Source organism: Epinephelus fuscoguttatus, linkage group LG13 (assembly GCF_011397635.1).
Source record: "Epinephelus fuscoguttatus linkage group LG13, E.fuscoguttatus.final_Chr_v1".
NCBI classification, from domain to species: Eukaryota; Metazoa; Chordata; class Actinopteri; order Perciformes; family Serranidae; genus Epinephelus; species Epinephelus fuscoguttatus.
In genome coordinates, this window is record NC_064764.1 from 1,009,226 (window position 1) to 1,025,461 (window position 16,236).

At 40.9% G+C, this 16,236-nt stretch overlaps 1 protein-coding gene across 3 annotated transcripts in view; it reads right to left on the reverse strand.

Moving 5' to 3' along the window:
• Window positions 1-68: 68 nt before the first annotated feature.
• wdr4 (WD repeat domain 4) overlaps window positions 69-16,236 on the reverse strand; it is a 77,598-nt gene continuing 61,430 nt past the window's right edge. For 2 of the 3 annotated variants that reach the window (XR_007450802.1, XR_007450801.1), the window contains 2 exons: window positions 11,003-11,072; window positions 387-453 (listed from right to left, as the gene is read on the reverse strand). Coding sequence is in view for 1 of the 3 variants with exons in the window: in XM_049594862.1 (XP_049450819.1) it covers window positions 263-453; window positions 11,003-11,072 (261 nt within the window). In the remaining 2 variants the exon portion in view is untranslated. Of the gene's footprint in view, window positions 454-11,002; window positions 11,073-16,236 lie in introns of all 3 variants that reach the window. The other variant, XM_049594862.1, reaches the window with a different exon arrangement.

Sequence of the window (16,236 nt, forward strand, 5' to 3'; positions counted from 1 at the left end):
GGGCACATAGCGCTCATTTACAAACAGTATGTTAGATTCAGTGATGGTGGTAGAAACAGAAGGCACAGTTTAATGTTATCTGTAACGTTTATTTTAAAAAATCAGCCAGAAATATGAGCCAAACATAAAAATCCATCTTCATAGGCCATGTGTTAAAGCACAAACTCTCCACATGCTTCATAAAAACTCACATTCAACTCAGATCCATCATTCAAAGTATCAAACAAAAAGGAAACAATGGCTCTCTTTTCAAAGTGTCTGTTCAGGTAGATGAGTGAGTTACAGCGTCTGACGTCTCCTTCTTGGCCTTCTTGTTGTCGTTTGCTTTCTGTGCCTTCATCCTCTTCAGCTGCTGTTCCTCCAGTCTCTGCTGTTTCTTCTGCAGGTATGCCGTCACGTTGTCAAAGCTCACCTTGTACAGATGCTCTAAGCGGTTGTGGGTCGTTGTGGAGGCTGCGGTGTAAGAGAACAGTGAGGAGGAAAAGGTTGGTGACAGGAACAACAGCCAAATTATTATCTATGACATCATACGCACATGAAAAACAGGAGAGGTGGGGAGATACACCAAAAACTTAACTTCACCCTCAGGTCATATGTGACTCTTAAATTCCTCCTGGTCATGTGTTGTTCTCATCTACATTTGTCTTTAAGAAGCACTGTGTTATCCTGTTGTGCACCATGATAATTGTTAGACATATCCAGAGGGGGAATGACTGTAAGGTTGTGCACGCAGTTTGGCAACGGAGGTTTGGCTGAGTGCAACAGCTTCTCAAGCTGTACAGGGGCATAAATCACTAAAAATCATGCATGCATCATGAATCAAATCGACAAATTGACTTTGACAACTGGTTACTGATTTCCAGATCCATCTGCTGTTACTGAGAGTGTAGAAGATAATAGCAAGTAGCCTCACATTCAGAGGCCAGGCAGATATTTGGTGGAGAACCCTGACAAAGAATCACAAGCACACAAGTGACTAGATGCTTCTGACTATGTTATCTGTGGTCAGGTACGGAACGTCACATACCATGACATAGACTCAAAGTTTTGTGTCTTAAAACCAGAAATCCTCTCTCCCCAAAAGACAAGGACACAAGACCACTGTGTCAGAGGCTTGAGTTACAATTAAAGGGGTAGTTCCGATTTTTGAAGTGGGGTTGTATGAGATACTTATCCATAGTCAGTATATACAGTGGATGTCAGTCATCACGCCTTGAGTTTGGAGAAGCAGGCTGGAGTCTAACATGGAAGCTAAGAAAGCTACTGCTGTAGAGGGGTCAGCTTAAAAAAAAAAAAAAAAAAAAAAAATCGATATCAATATAAGTGTATGTTATATTGAGAGTATTTTCACTGCTTTAACTTAATGTCAGACAGTGAATTCCAACAGGAAAATGAAGCCACTGTGTTGCTTTCTTCATAGCCAAACTCCATTGTGAAAAACAGTGATTTAACATTGTTGAACACAAACCAGCAGCTCCTGTGTTCAGCAAGCTAAAGTTACTCTTTTGGTCACTGGAGTCTGGTGGCTTTCATGAGAGCGTAAATTGGAACTGAAGATGTCAATGGCTTCCCTGTTGGAATGGACATTGTTCAGCTTCTGTGTCAGATTCCTGCCTGCTTCTACAAACTGGAGGCATGCTTACTGACAATCTACTCTATATAATATACTGATTATATTCAAGTACCCCATACAACCCCACTTCAAAAAATTCAAACCATCTCTTTAACAAGCCAACATTACAACAGGGAATTGTGTCTGCATTTTGTGTTGTTGACTTGCTGGCTAATATACTTCAGAGCTCAAAATTACAGTTGTTATACAAACACGAATCCTACTTCTTTAGGATTCCAGTTGGATTCTTGATTGTGTCCTGAGTCCAGCTAAGTTAACACATGTAATAGTTTGCAGCCATAAATGGTGATTTGGTTTAACAATTAACCTTGTTAACTTGTGACTCTCAGCTGAATGCATCTGTGGTTGCTTGTATGGTCGATGTAGATCATTGGTTACCAACCTTTTTCCTTCAGGGATCCCTTCTCTGTCATTAAGTAAACGGATGACACCTGACTAAGTAACATATTTTATGGATAATTCATATTATATTCAAAGCATAAGAATAACAGAACAGAACAACTGATAAACTATATAATTAAGCCAGATAATACATACAATAATTGCAGGAGGATTGTTTAAAACCAGTGATTTGGATGAATATTGAGCAGATCATTTCCTGTGAATATAAAATATTAATCAGAGATACATTTTCCGAATATTTTTAGGAACTTTTGATAAGAGTCTGTCTGTAGCATGTATTTTTATGAGGCTGAGCTTGCAAGATCCAACAAGTCCACCACCTATGATGTCAAGACGCAAAATGACACAGGCTATTCCAGCAGTTCCACTTTTCTATATTCTGACGCGATGAACGACATGTTAGGGTACGTTAATTAGAGTCTGTACAGCTGCACGTAAACTAGGGATGTCCTCTGATCGGGTATCAGTGCCGATTACGTTATTTTTACAAAGTCGGAATGGGTAATAAAAAATCGGAGGAATCAAAACAACAACAATGGCCAGGTTTTTCATTTATGTTGTTCACTGTTGCCTCCGCTTTCCAATATATACAGTGTGGCGATCCTGTATATTTTATTAATATATTTTCTTAATAAGACAGTCAGCTGATGGCTTGCTCACCTCTTGACACTGAGGTACCTCCAGACACACCGGCCGGTGCTATCGGCCAGTGGGATGGCTCGATCAGCTGAGCCCAGGTAGACCGGCCCCTACATTATGGCGCTCCTGGCAGTATGGCGAGAGTCCCCGGCGAGTGAGAAATGAGCCAGAAGTCCTCTGTGTATTCGGCCTGCCACGGCATTTTACACCACTTAAAGTCCGCAAAATAGGTGCGCTTCCCTGGAATATCATCCATCCGACCACCGGCCTCACCTCAGAGATCCTGCCACGGATATCAAGGGATCCTACGGAGCCTCCACGCCTGAAACAACGCCGGAGCGTTACGGCATTCACACACGGTCCTGTGAGTTGGCAAAAGCTGGGGGTTACTTTCCGTTTCATTATTCCTTATTTGAAACCTTCGGGCTGGGTTGATTTAGTATTTTGAAGCTGAACTGAGTCAGATATGGTGTAAGACAACTATCAAAAAGATATGTGCATAATTTTAACCATTCGTATTCATAATGTTAAACATTTGTATGTCAATAAAATTCACAAAATTCTGCTGTCATATAGGCCTACGTGAGTTTGTGAAATTGTTCGGGTTAGGATTGTTTTTATGTGAGTATGAATCTAAAAGCTGTGAGTGCAAAGTCTTGTGAACACTAATTCAAGTTTGTGGGTATGTGTAGAAAAGTGTTGAAATTACATCACTGAGGTCACAGGCAGGTCACAGGGGAAAGTAATCGAACCGTGATTCCTCCAAACGCACATGCCCCAAAGGCAAAGATGGCTGATGACAGCGGACAGATGGAGCTGCCAGCTTATGTTGCTGTGTCCTATTTCTGCAGTCCTGTAAATCATTCTTTAGACCAAACAGCCTACATCAAGAAATTTCTGATGTATGCCGCTAACAGCAGAGTTGGAACAGAAGGACATGCAGATCTGACTCTGAGCTGAGAGTAAATGATGAAGGTATAGTGTACAGGCGGTGCTGTGACTGGCTGGTAACTTAAGCCTGATCCACTGAATCGTGTCCCATAAGAACAACCCAAATGTGGGGTGTCAGTGTCTTAGTGGTAGAGCAGGCGCCCCATGTACAAGGCTGTTGCCGCAGCGGCCAGGGTTCGAATCCAGCCTGTGGCCCTTTGCTGCATGTCATCCCCCCTCTCTCTCTCCCCTTCATGCTTACCTGTCCTGTCCATTAAAGGCAAAATGGCCAAAAAAAAATCTTAAAAAAAAAGAACAACCCAAATGTGTCTGCATTTTTCATTTATTTTTCATTTTCATTTCTGCCACACTATCAACACATGCTCATTCTTCCATACAGGTAGGCCTACGTGTGGTTCTCAATAAAAAGTAAATACATGCTATCTATAACTAGGTTGTAAATAAACCATAAACATCAAATATCAAATTAAATTAAAAGTATTAAATACATCTGCATCAATAACCTGGAAAATAAGCCAACAGTTCACAAAGAGACAAACTAGGCATACATTTAACCACTCATACTGCCATCTACTGGTGGAGAGTCAGCTTAACCAACTTCCACTCTGTTTTGCTCATTACGGTGGAAACCCAGTTAAATACAACTTCCAAAACAGTAACAACTCTGCACACAGAGTAATTGCTGGTAATTGTTGGTTTCTATATTAACGAACTGTATTGCACCAAAAAATGCAAATCATTAATCTAAGACTTTACTCATGCTGTGTAGATGAATCAAATGCACAGTATTAATCTACATGTAATCAATCCCTGTTTCCATCTGCCCGTTTTTTTGGTGTATTTATTTACTTATTAATTTGTCTGATTGATTAATTTATATTAATGTATTTTTTCTCAGATGTTACCCTGGTATGTGCTTGCATAACGTTAATGTTATAGAATGGCTAAAAAGGTACACGGACCCAAACCCGACCCGTTTTTGGTTTTTGCCGATTTGTTTTATCGTTTTTCCTTTTTGGATGGAATATTGAACAGGCTCCGTGTACCTTTTGTCAGTATGATATTTCGTTTTAACCAAATAACGGGAAAACGGAAATACCATGGTTTTTAATTTTTTTGTTCAACAAAAAAAACGCACTACCGTAAGAAACCTTGGAGTAATATTTGATCAAGATCTGTCTTTTAATTCTCATTTAAAACAAAACTCACAGACTGCATTTTTTCATCTGCGTAATATTGCAAAAATTAGGCCTATCCTGACCCGAAAAGATGCAGAAAAATTGGTCCACGGTTTTGTTACCTCAAGGCTGGATTACTGTAACTCTCTATTATCAGGTAGCTCTAATAAGTCCTTAAAAACTCTCCAGCTAATTCAGAATGCAGCAGCACGTGTATTAACAGGAACTAAGAAACGACATCATATTTCTCCTGTTTTAGCTTTGCTGCACGGGCTCCCTGTAAAATCCAGAATTGAATTTAAAATCCTACTGTTAACTTATAAAGCTCTAAATGGTCAAGCTCCGTCATATCTTAGAGAGCTCATAGTGCCATATTATCCCACCAGAACACTGTGCTCTGAGAATGCAGGGTTACTAGTGGTCCCTCAAGTCTCCAAAAGTAGATCAGGAGCCAGAGCCTTCAGCTATCAGGCTCCTCTCCTGTGGAATCATCTTCCTGTTACGGTCCGGGAGGCAGACACCATCTCCACATTTAAGACTAGACTTAAGACTTTCCTCTTTGAAAAAGCTTATAGTTAGGGCTGGCTCAGGCTTGTCCTGTACCAGCCCCTAGTTAGGCTGACTTAGGCCTAGTCTGCTGGAGGACCCCCCTATAATACACCGGGCACCTTCTCACCTTCTCTCTCTCGTATTCTATTTCTGCCTCTTGCTAACTCGGCCATTCTGGATGTCACTAACTCAGCTTCTTCTCCGGAGCCTTTGTGCTCCACTGTCTCTCAGATTAACTCATATCGCAGCGGTGCCTGGACAGCGTGACGTGTGTGGTTGTGCTGCTGCTGTGGTCCTGCCAGATGCCTCCTGCTGCTGCTGCCATCATTAGTCATTAGTCATATTTCTACTGTTATTATACACATGACTATTGTCACATATGTATACTGCCAGATATTAATACATACTTTCAACATATTGTACCACAGTAGCCAGAACTATAACTATAATATTATTACTTTCAATAATGTTGTTGTAAGATACTGTCATTACCTGCATCTCTCTCTCTCTCTCTCTCTCTCTTTCTCTCTCTCTCTCATTGTGTCATGCGGATTACTGTTAATTTATTATGCTGATATGTTCTGTACGACATCTACTGCATGTCTATCCGTCCTGGAAGAGGGATCCCTCCTCAGTTGCTCTTCCTGAGGTTTCTACCATTTTTTTCTCCGTTAAAGGAGTTTTTTTGGGGAGTTTTTCCTTATCCGCTGCGAGGGTCATAAGGACAGAGGGATGTCGTATGCTGTAAAGCCCTGTGAGGCAAATTGTGATTTGTGATATTGGGCTTTATAAATAAAGTTGATTGATTGATTGATTGATTGATTGAAAACTACAAACGATAAAGCAGAACTGTTTTTCTGTTTTTGTTGTCTGAATCAAAAAACGAGAAAACTAAATTCAAAGAACGGTCCAATTTTGGTTTCTTCCAATGTCTGTTTTCATCTTTCCCCTTGAAAAGAACGTGGAGAAAAATAAGACAGGTGAGCTTCCCGGAAGTCCAAGTAAATATGGGCCTTTCAAAATAAAAGCCAAGAGAATACAATAGCCATTCTATAACATTAACGTTATGCAAGCACATACCAGGGTAACATCTGAGGAAAAATAAATTTATATACATTAATCAATCAGACAAATTAATAAGTAAATAAATACACCAAAAAATGGACAGATGGAAACAGGGATTGATTACATGTAGATTAATATTGTGCATTTGATTCATCTACACAGCATGAGTAAAGTATTAGATTAATGATTTGCATTTTTTATTGTCTGTGTGTGCAGAGTTGTCACTGTTAGCAGTGGTATTTAAGTGGGTTTCCACCATAATGCGCTGTTGCCTGAGCGAGACAGAGTGGAAGTAGGTTAAGCTGACTCTCCACCAGTAGATGGCAGTATGAGTAGTTAAATGTAAGCCTGGTTTGTCTTTTTGTGAACTGTTGGCTTATTTTCCAGGTTACTGATGCAGATGTATTTAATACTATTCATTTAATTTGATATTTGATGTTTATTTTTATTTACAACCTAGTTATAGATAGCATGCATTTACTTTTTATTCAGAACCACATGTAGGCCTACCTGTATGGAAGAATGAGCATGTGTTGATCGTGTGGCAGAAATGAAAATGAAGAATAAATGAAAAATACAGACACATTTGGGTTGTTCTTATCGGACACGATTCAGTGGATCAGGCTTCAGTTACCAGCCAGTCACTGCACCACCTGTACACTATACCTTCACCATTTACTCTCAGCTCAGAGTCAAATCTGCATGTCCTTCTGTTCCAACTCTGCTGTTAGCGGCTTACATCAGAAATTTCTTGATGTAGGCTGTTTGGTCTAAAGAATTATTATTATTATTATTATTATTATTATTATTATTTACCTTTATTTAACCAGGTGAGTCAGTTGAGAACAGTTTCTCATTTACAGTGACAACCTGGGCAAGAGGCAGCACAGAGAGTCAGACACATTCAATCACAGTGAAACAATCAATAGGACACAGTATATAAAAAACACACAACACAGAACAAAAGTATGAGCTAAAAGTGGTAGCGCTGGTCCAGAGAAGTTAAAAACATGTGCAACGATCACAGATTATTGTTGGGAGTGTGTTTTGTAAAGAGGAGAATGGGATGAATGTGTTAAGTTTAAGATTTTGCTGCAGATGATTCCAGTCACTAGCGGCAGCAAATTGAAATGATTGACAGCCAAAGGAGGTGCGGGCTTTTGGAATGCCCAGGTTAATGTAACTGCTGGAGCATAGGTTACGGTTGATGTTGCTGATAGGGAGTAGTGAGCCAAGATATTAAGGGGTGTTTCCAGTGATGGTCTTGTAGATGAAGTGATACCAGTGGATCAGACTACGTGATGGCCAGTTGACAAGAATGATTTACAGGACTACAGAAATAGGACACAGCAACATAAGCTGGCAGCTCTACCTGGTCCGTGTTGTCAGCCATCCTTGCCTTTGGGGCATGCACGTTTGGAGGAATTGCGGTTCGATTACTTTCCCCGGTGAGCTGCCTGTGACCTCAGTGACGTAATTTCAACACTTTTCTACTCGTACCCACAAACTTGAATTCATGTTCACAGTAAGGGACTTCGTTGTCATAGAAATTAGCGTTGTATTCACAAGACTTTGCACTCACAGCTTTCAGATTCATACCCACATAAAAACAATCCTAACCCGAACAATTTCACAGACTCACGTATATGACAGCAGAATTTTGTGTACAACAATTTCATTGACATACAAATGTTTAACATTACGGCTTCTTCTCCGGAGCCTTTGTGCTCCACTGTCTCTCAGGTTAACTCATATCGCAGCGGTGCCTGGACAGCGTGACGTGTGTGGTGGTGCTGCTGCTGTGGTCCTGCCAGATGCCTCCTGCTGCTGCCATCATTAGTCATTAGTCATACTTCTACTGTTATTATACACATATGACTATTGTCACACATGTATACTGCCAGATATTAATACATACTTTCAACATATTGTACCACAGTAGCCAGAACTATAACTATAGTATTATTACTTTCAATAATGTTGTTGTAAGCTACTGTCATTACCTGCATCTCTCTCTCTCTTTCTCTGTCTCATTGTGTCATGTGGATTACTGTTAATTTGTTATGCTGATCTGTTCTGTACGACATCTGTTGCACGTCTGTCCGTCCTGGAAGAGGGATCCCTCCTCAGTTGCTCTTCCTGAGGTTTCTACCATTTTTTTTCCCCGTTAAAGGGTTTTTTTTGGGGGAGTTTTTCCTTATCCGCTGCGAGGGTCATAAGGACAGAGGGATGTCGTATGCTGTAAAGCCCTGTGAGGCAAATTGTGATTTGTGATATTGGGCTTTATAAATAAAATTGATTGATTGATTGAACATTACGAATGGTTAAAATTATGCACACATCTTTTTGATAGTTGTCTTACACCATAGTCAGAGCAAGCAGTGGATTTTTTTACCTCCTTGTTTATGGGAAAACCTGGTGTGGAGTTTTATTGTGTTTAGCGAACTGTGTGGATTGAACTGAATTGAACTGCGATATGTTATTTGGAAAGCCCAGAGTAGAGTTTTTTGTTTGAACTGGATTGAACTGACTGAAGGGAACAGGGCATTTCTTTTCTTTGGTGGAAAAAATATATACTTTCTTGAAACTGATTACAGTTGGTCACATGACTTAATCACATGTCCTTCAACACATGCCTGACATGATTTAAACACCTGTGTGTAATCTGTTTGTTCATATCCGGATGAAGACTTGCTTAGTCAAAATGCGTTGATATCCCCACTCTAATCTAGGATTTTTACACTACCCCAGAGTGCCTCAGACTTTCAGTTTGGACTACCTTTTGTTACATTTTTTGATATCTCTGTTTACAAATAGGACAGTTCTTCCCTTTTTTATACATCTGATTACAGTTGTATTTGAATTTCTAAAAATTGAGTACAATTCTTTTGTTCTACAGAAACCAGGTAGAAACAATTTAATGTTGGTGTTAAGGGACCTGTTCATTGGGTTTTATGGGTTTTTTTGTGGGGTTTGACTGAGTAAAAGAAAAATATTTGTTTCATATGTTAAACTGCTACAAAAGATATAGGCCTATTTTGTTTGTTGAAGACAAGAAGAAGATACTGAATTTGTTTACATTTTGTGCTGCTGAACCACGATAAGCTTTTTGGATACTATTTAAATAAAAAACAAACCTTATGGGACAACTTGTATGCATTCTTTTTATTTCCTTTCTTAATGCTTTGCAAAGTATCGGATCAGAGTCGGTATCGGACTCTGTTTCAAAATAAAGGACTCATATCGGATCGGATGCCAAAAAAATGTGATCCGGACATCCCTAACATAAACAGTAAATATTAGTGAAATAATCAGTTTCATTACATATGTAAACAGCTTAGTAGGAATACTGTCTTTTTCGGAATAAGTGCAAAAAACGGAGTATTTTTTGCACATACAGGTTGTCATATTTATACTAACAATTATGGCCAAAGAGCAGCATTTTATTGTTTACTTTTCTTTTTAAAATAAAAGACAATAACGTTATTATCTGTGTAGCTCGTGTTTTCAGGGCTGTACACAAAAACTTAAACAATGTCTCCAAACTGCGGAACAAACTGAATGGTGAATTTTGAGTACTGTTACATCCCTGCAAGATAAACAGCAGGGCTGGCTTGGAGATACACTGAAATATCTCTCTATCAACATACACACTAGGGCTGTCAAAAAAAATTTGAAGTTCGAAATATATTCGAATATATATTTTTTTTATAAGTTCGAACCTAAATTAGATAATTCGAATATCATTAATAATTAATTAATACTATTAATAATGTTGTATATCACAGCGAATCCCGTTCAGGTGGAAATGGCTCGCGCACAAGCTGGGCCAGAGAGGGACGCAGTGACGGAGGGAGAGGCGCAGACGGAGGAGCCCACTGCGCCAACACCACCCACTGCGCTGTCCACAATGTGTGACCTGCCTCCCTGCCTACCCTTTTTGAAGAAGAGATAAAACTTTACCAGAATGAGACACCACTACGAGCCGACCAGGATCCACTCTTGTGGTAGAAAACTACAAGCGCAGAACAGGTGTTTCCATCTGAGTGTCATGTTCATATTGCGCCAGCAATAAGCAGCTTATTTTTTGTGGGGGTTTTTTTTGTAAAAAATAAAATAAAATAATAATAGTAATAATAATAATAACAACAACAACAATAATAATAAATTCGAATATTATTCAAACTCTACTAAATTAATTTGAAAATATTCAAACTCAATTTCATGGTGCTTTTGACAGCCCTAATACACACTGCACTAGTTGGATCATTACAGAGGTCACTGATGAAACAGATCATCATGAGTAAAAGGCCTGCATGCAGAACTCAGCCTGCGTAAGCGGCACAAGGTGTTTGATGGAGGTGGCTTGTGAGGTCATGTGACACTGCGGGTTGTGTTTTCTAGAGGCTAGAAGTGGCATGAGGATAAGAGAGGGAAGTTGCAGGAGATGCACCAACAAGAGGGCAAAAAGCCACACGAAAGCATTGAGGTGTGTGTGTGTGTGTGTGTGTGTGTGTGTGTGTGTGTGTGTGTTTGTGTGTGTGCGTGCGTGCGTGCGCACACTTGTATGTGCGTGATGACTCACCCTCAAGTGTCTCCCAATGTGGCGTAATGGCTGCAGTCACTCTGTTCATTTCCGGGCTCTCAGTATCACACTAGACGGAGCAGGAGAGCACACAGGTCAGGCAGAGTCAGCACACACACAGATGGATCTATCTAACCTCAAACACAGCTGTAAAACCTAATATATATTTAGATTGTGTCTCCCCAATTTCTCTTCAAGAATTGACCGCAGTGATTTCTTCATCTAAATCATCAACGTGTCTCTTAGACCCCATGCCAACTAGGCTACTTAAGGAGGTCTTTCCTTTAGTTAACACTCATATATTAGATATGATCAATCTATCCTTATTAACAGGCTATGTACCACAATCTTTTAAGGTAGCTGTAATTAAACCTCTACTAAAAAAGCCCACCCTGGATCCAGAGGTGTTAGCCAACTATAGACCAATATCTAATCTTCCCTTTATGCCAAAGATCCTTGAGAAAGTAGTCGCAGACCAGCTGTGTGATTTTCTCCATGATAATAATTTATTTGAGGAATTTCAGTCAGGATTTAGAGTGCATCATAGCACTGAGACAGCACTAGTTAAAATTACAAATGACCTTCTGATTGCTTCAGACAAAGGACTCATCTCTGTACTTGTTTTATTAGATCTTAGTGCGGCGTTTGACACAACTGACCATCAAATTCTACTGCAGAGACTGGATCACTTAATTGGCCTAAAAGGTTCTGCACTAAGCTGGTTTAAATCTTATTTATCTGATCATTTTCAGTTTGTTGACGTTCATCATGAATCATCCTTACGTACCAAAGTTTGTTATGGAGTTCCGCAAGGTTCTGTGCTTGGACCAATCCTATTTACTCTATATATGCTCCCTTTAGGTAACATCATTAGAAATCACTCTGTAAATTTCCATTGTTTTGCGGATGATACACAGTTGTATTTATCTATGAAGCCAGAAGAAAGTAATCAATTAACTAAACTTCATAACTGCCTTAAAGACATAAAAACCTGGATGAGCACCAATTTCCTGATGTTAAATTCAGACAAAACTGAAGTTATTGTTCTTGGCCCCAAACAACTCAGAGACTCTATCTATCTGATGACATAGTTTCTCTAGATGGCATTGCTCTGGCCTCTAGCACTACCGTAAGAAACCTCGGAGTAACATTTGATCAAGATTTGTCTTTTAATTCTCATTTAAAACAAACCTCACGGACTGCATTTTTTCATCTGCGTAATATTGCGAAAATTAGGCCTATCCTGACCCGAAAAGATGCAGAAAAATTGGTCCACGTTTTTGTTACCTCAAGGCTGGATTACTGTAACTCTCTACTATCAGGTAGCTCTAGTAAGTCCTTAAAAACTCTCCAGCTAATTCAGAATGCAGCAGCACGTGTACTAACAGGAACTAAGAAACGACATCATATTTCTCTGGTTTTAGCTTCTTCTGTACTGGCTCCCTGTAAAATCCAGAATTGAATTTAAAATCGTACTGTTAACTTATAAAGCTCTAAATGGTCAAGCTCCGTCATATCTTAGAGAGCTCATAGTGCCTTATTATCCCACTAGAACACTGCGCTCTGAGAACGCAAGGTTACTCGTGGTCCCTAAAGTCTCCAAAAGTAGATCAGGAGCCAGAGCCTTCAGCTATCAGGCTCCTCTCCTGTGGAATCATCTTCCTGTTACAGTCCGGGAGGCAGACACCGTCTCCACATTTAAGACTAGACTTAAGACTTTCCTCTTTGATAAAGCTTATAGTTAGGGCTGGCTCAGGCTTGTCCTGTACCAGCCCCTAGTTAGGCTGACTTAGGCCTAGTCTGCCGGAGGACCCCCCTATAATACACCGGGCACCTTCTCTCTCTCTCTCTCTCTCTCTCTCTTTTATTACTGCATCTTGCTAACTTGGCCATTCTGGATGTCACTAACTCGGCTTCTTCTACGGAGCATTTGTGCTCCACTGTCTCTCAGATTAACTCGTATTGCAGCGGTGCCTGGACAGTGTGACGTGTGGTTGTGCTGCTGCCGTGGTCCTGCCAGATACCTCCTGCCGCTGCTGCCATCATTAGTCATTCGTCATACTTCTACTGTTATTATACACATATAACTATTGTCACACACGTATACTGCCAGATATTAATACATACTTTCAACATATTGTACCACAGTAGCCAGAACTATAACTATAATATTATTACTTTCAATAATGTTGTTGTAAGCTACTGTCATTACCTGCATATCTCTCTCTTTCTCTCTCTCTGTCTCATTGTGTCATGCGGATTACTGTTAATTTATTATGCTGATCTGTTCTGTACGACATCTATTGCACGTCCGTCCATCCTGGAAGAGGGATCCCTCCTCAGTTGCTCTTCCTGAGGTTTCTACCGTTTTTTTTCCCCGTAAAAGGGTTTTTTTGGGGGGAGTTTTTCCTTATCCGCTGCGAGGGTCCTAAGGACAGAGGGATGTCATATGCTGTAAAGCCCTGTGAGGCAAATTGTGATTTGTGATATTGGGCTTTATAAATAAAATTGATTGATTGACCACACTAGCTAATGGCCTGTCAGTACACCTCGGTGTCTCCGCCACCGCAGAATGATTCATAGAGGCACAAAAGCAGCTCCTGTACCAAACTCTTTAAAAATGACTTTTTAAAAACAACAGATTCACAGAGGCTGCAAACTAATGAAAATATAGTCAATAGTAGATACCATGGCAACCACACATGTGTGGCATCCCACTGTGAACCACATGTTACCATCTGTGCTCAGAGTACTTAAATGAATTCAACTTTTATTTACATGCACAAACAGATGGACCGAGTTTATACTATAGAAATATAAAAATAGATTATTAGAATCATACCAGTGCATTATCTAAATGAGTGTGAATGAAAAGCATCAGTGTATGATTATCATCACTAAATCATGCACAGCTGAGATGAGCCATGCCCTTATTGGGATGCTTGGAGATCTAATGGAGTGATCATGTGCCTAGTTCACATTACGCGATTTTCACCCCAATTTTGCATTGCGGAGACTATCGTAATCTTTTGAGTGTTCATACCTGGCGACGTGTGTTTCTGTCAGCGGGAGTCTCGCCAACTGTGTTACGACCTGTGTGTGCACACCACAAGATTTCTCCACCGAAACCTCGCCGACAGAACCCCAGATAATGCGGTGACGTCACCTAACTTGGAGACGACACATCGTACAGGCATGAATATTCTTTATTATCCTGGGTCCAAACACAATGCGCTCCCCGTGATCCTGTGGACGCCGTCATTGTTGTTGTTGCTTGCCAGCTGGCTTTCAGTGTTGCCAGATCGTGGGAGAGAAACAAGCAACCAGGGCTATGGAAACAAGACAAAAAGAAGCGACTGCAGTCCGACATAGCCTACTATCATGCGTTCAAATAACTTATTAGATGGATATATAGAGAAGGTGACGTTTAGAGAACAAGCCCAAATAAGCAACTTCACTTTAGAAACAAGCCCAAAGTCGCGGCTAATAAGCGGCAAGTAAGCGGTAAGTGGCAACCCTGTGGCTTGTTCTCCTCACATTTCTTCCGTCCTCCTGCGTGCTGACGTGGGACGTATCCCGCCTCTCATTGGCTGATGCGGTTTGTCAGTCGTGTCAGCCTTCTCCAGTTTTCTAGCATGCCAGATATCCAGTCCCAAGCCCCTTTTACACTGCCAGATTTTCCTTGAATGTTGGGCCGTTTTGCCGGCAAGCTGCGAGCGTTTAGACACACAGAGCCAGATTGGCGAGTTGATCCGAGGTGCCCAATTTCCCGCCTCGTAGGGTAATTATATTGGCGGAGCTCCTTAAGTTTAAACAGACCGAGGTGGCCTTCTGCAACGGGAGAGGCAGTGGATGACTTGTGGGAGGAGCTGTTGATGACGCCGCACGTGCGAGCCACTGGCGGTGGATAAATAGGAAACAGCTGATAGCAGGAATTAGCAAGCAGCGAGTAGCAAGAGGGAAACGCAAACCAGACAGACACTGTAAAGATGAGCAACTGAGGAGACAAAGAATTGCGCACCCTCCTTGCCCTTGCACACAATGAGGCCATTAACCGTCATGACGGGAACGGGGAAGAACAGGCTGACTTACGAGAGAATCGGCGAAGGACTGACCAGCCACGGGAACTGCCCATTGGTCCAACATCCCATTGTTCCGACCATATTAAACCCATTGTTCCAAAGTCCGTTCCGAAATCATCATGATGCCCTGTGGTTAAGGTCTGGTTAGGTTTAGGCACAAAAACCACTTGGTTAGGGTTAGGAAAAGATCACAGTGTGGGTTAAAATGAAAAAGAAAGTGGCAAACACATAAGCTGTGAGCCTGCTTCGCCTCAAGCCTTTCCCAGCTGACCCAGAGCCGATCGTGGGGCACCATCAAGGCAGAAATACGCCCGCCGGGAGCCATTCAGCACCGCGGACCGTCGGACTAATGGGATGTCGAACCAATGGGCTGTCGGACCAATGACATGGACCCCCAGCCACGGCTTCACACATTTTGTTACTTGCTCACGCCCCCCATTGCCCCGAAAAATATTATCTAAGTTGTTGACCATTAAATCAAGGTCTGCTGACTCTCTTTTTCATTAGCTTTCTAACACATTGTTCCCTCTGTGACAGCAGATGCCGTTTTAACACGTTAAAATCAAATAATATACTGCAAATGCATATCTATATACCAAGGGGCTACACAATGAAGTGTATTGCTGCCATGCCAGAAAATAACAAAACACTGATCAGCATTAGGTAAAAAGTTGAAAGGTTTCTTGCAATAACAAGATGTGTTTCACGTTTTTACATGATATTTTCATGTTATATCAAGAACAAGACCGGACAAGACAGTGCCAAGGGTTTATCAATACATAGCACAGTAAAGCACCTGATGTTTTGGGGGTTAATTGGGATTTTTTTGGATGCTTTCGCTTTTGGATGCACATGATAAGTGATCACGTTATAACCAGAGTTGGGTATAACGCGTTACAAAGTAACGAGTAACCTAACGCGTTAGATTGCTGTTTGAGTAATCAAATACTTGAGTACATTTTCAAACAAGCCATCAGTTACTTCCGTTACTTTTAGAACGCTGGTCCTTCAGCTCTGAAACAGCAACAGTTGTCTTTTGGTTCTAATAACGGAGATAACGTTAAACCTATCAGTCTGAAAGAAGTCATGAAGCTTGTGGCTAGCTACGTGGTAGAAGAAATGCTGCCATTGTCTACGGTGGAGTCTAAAAAA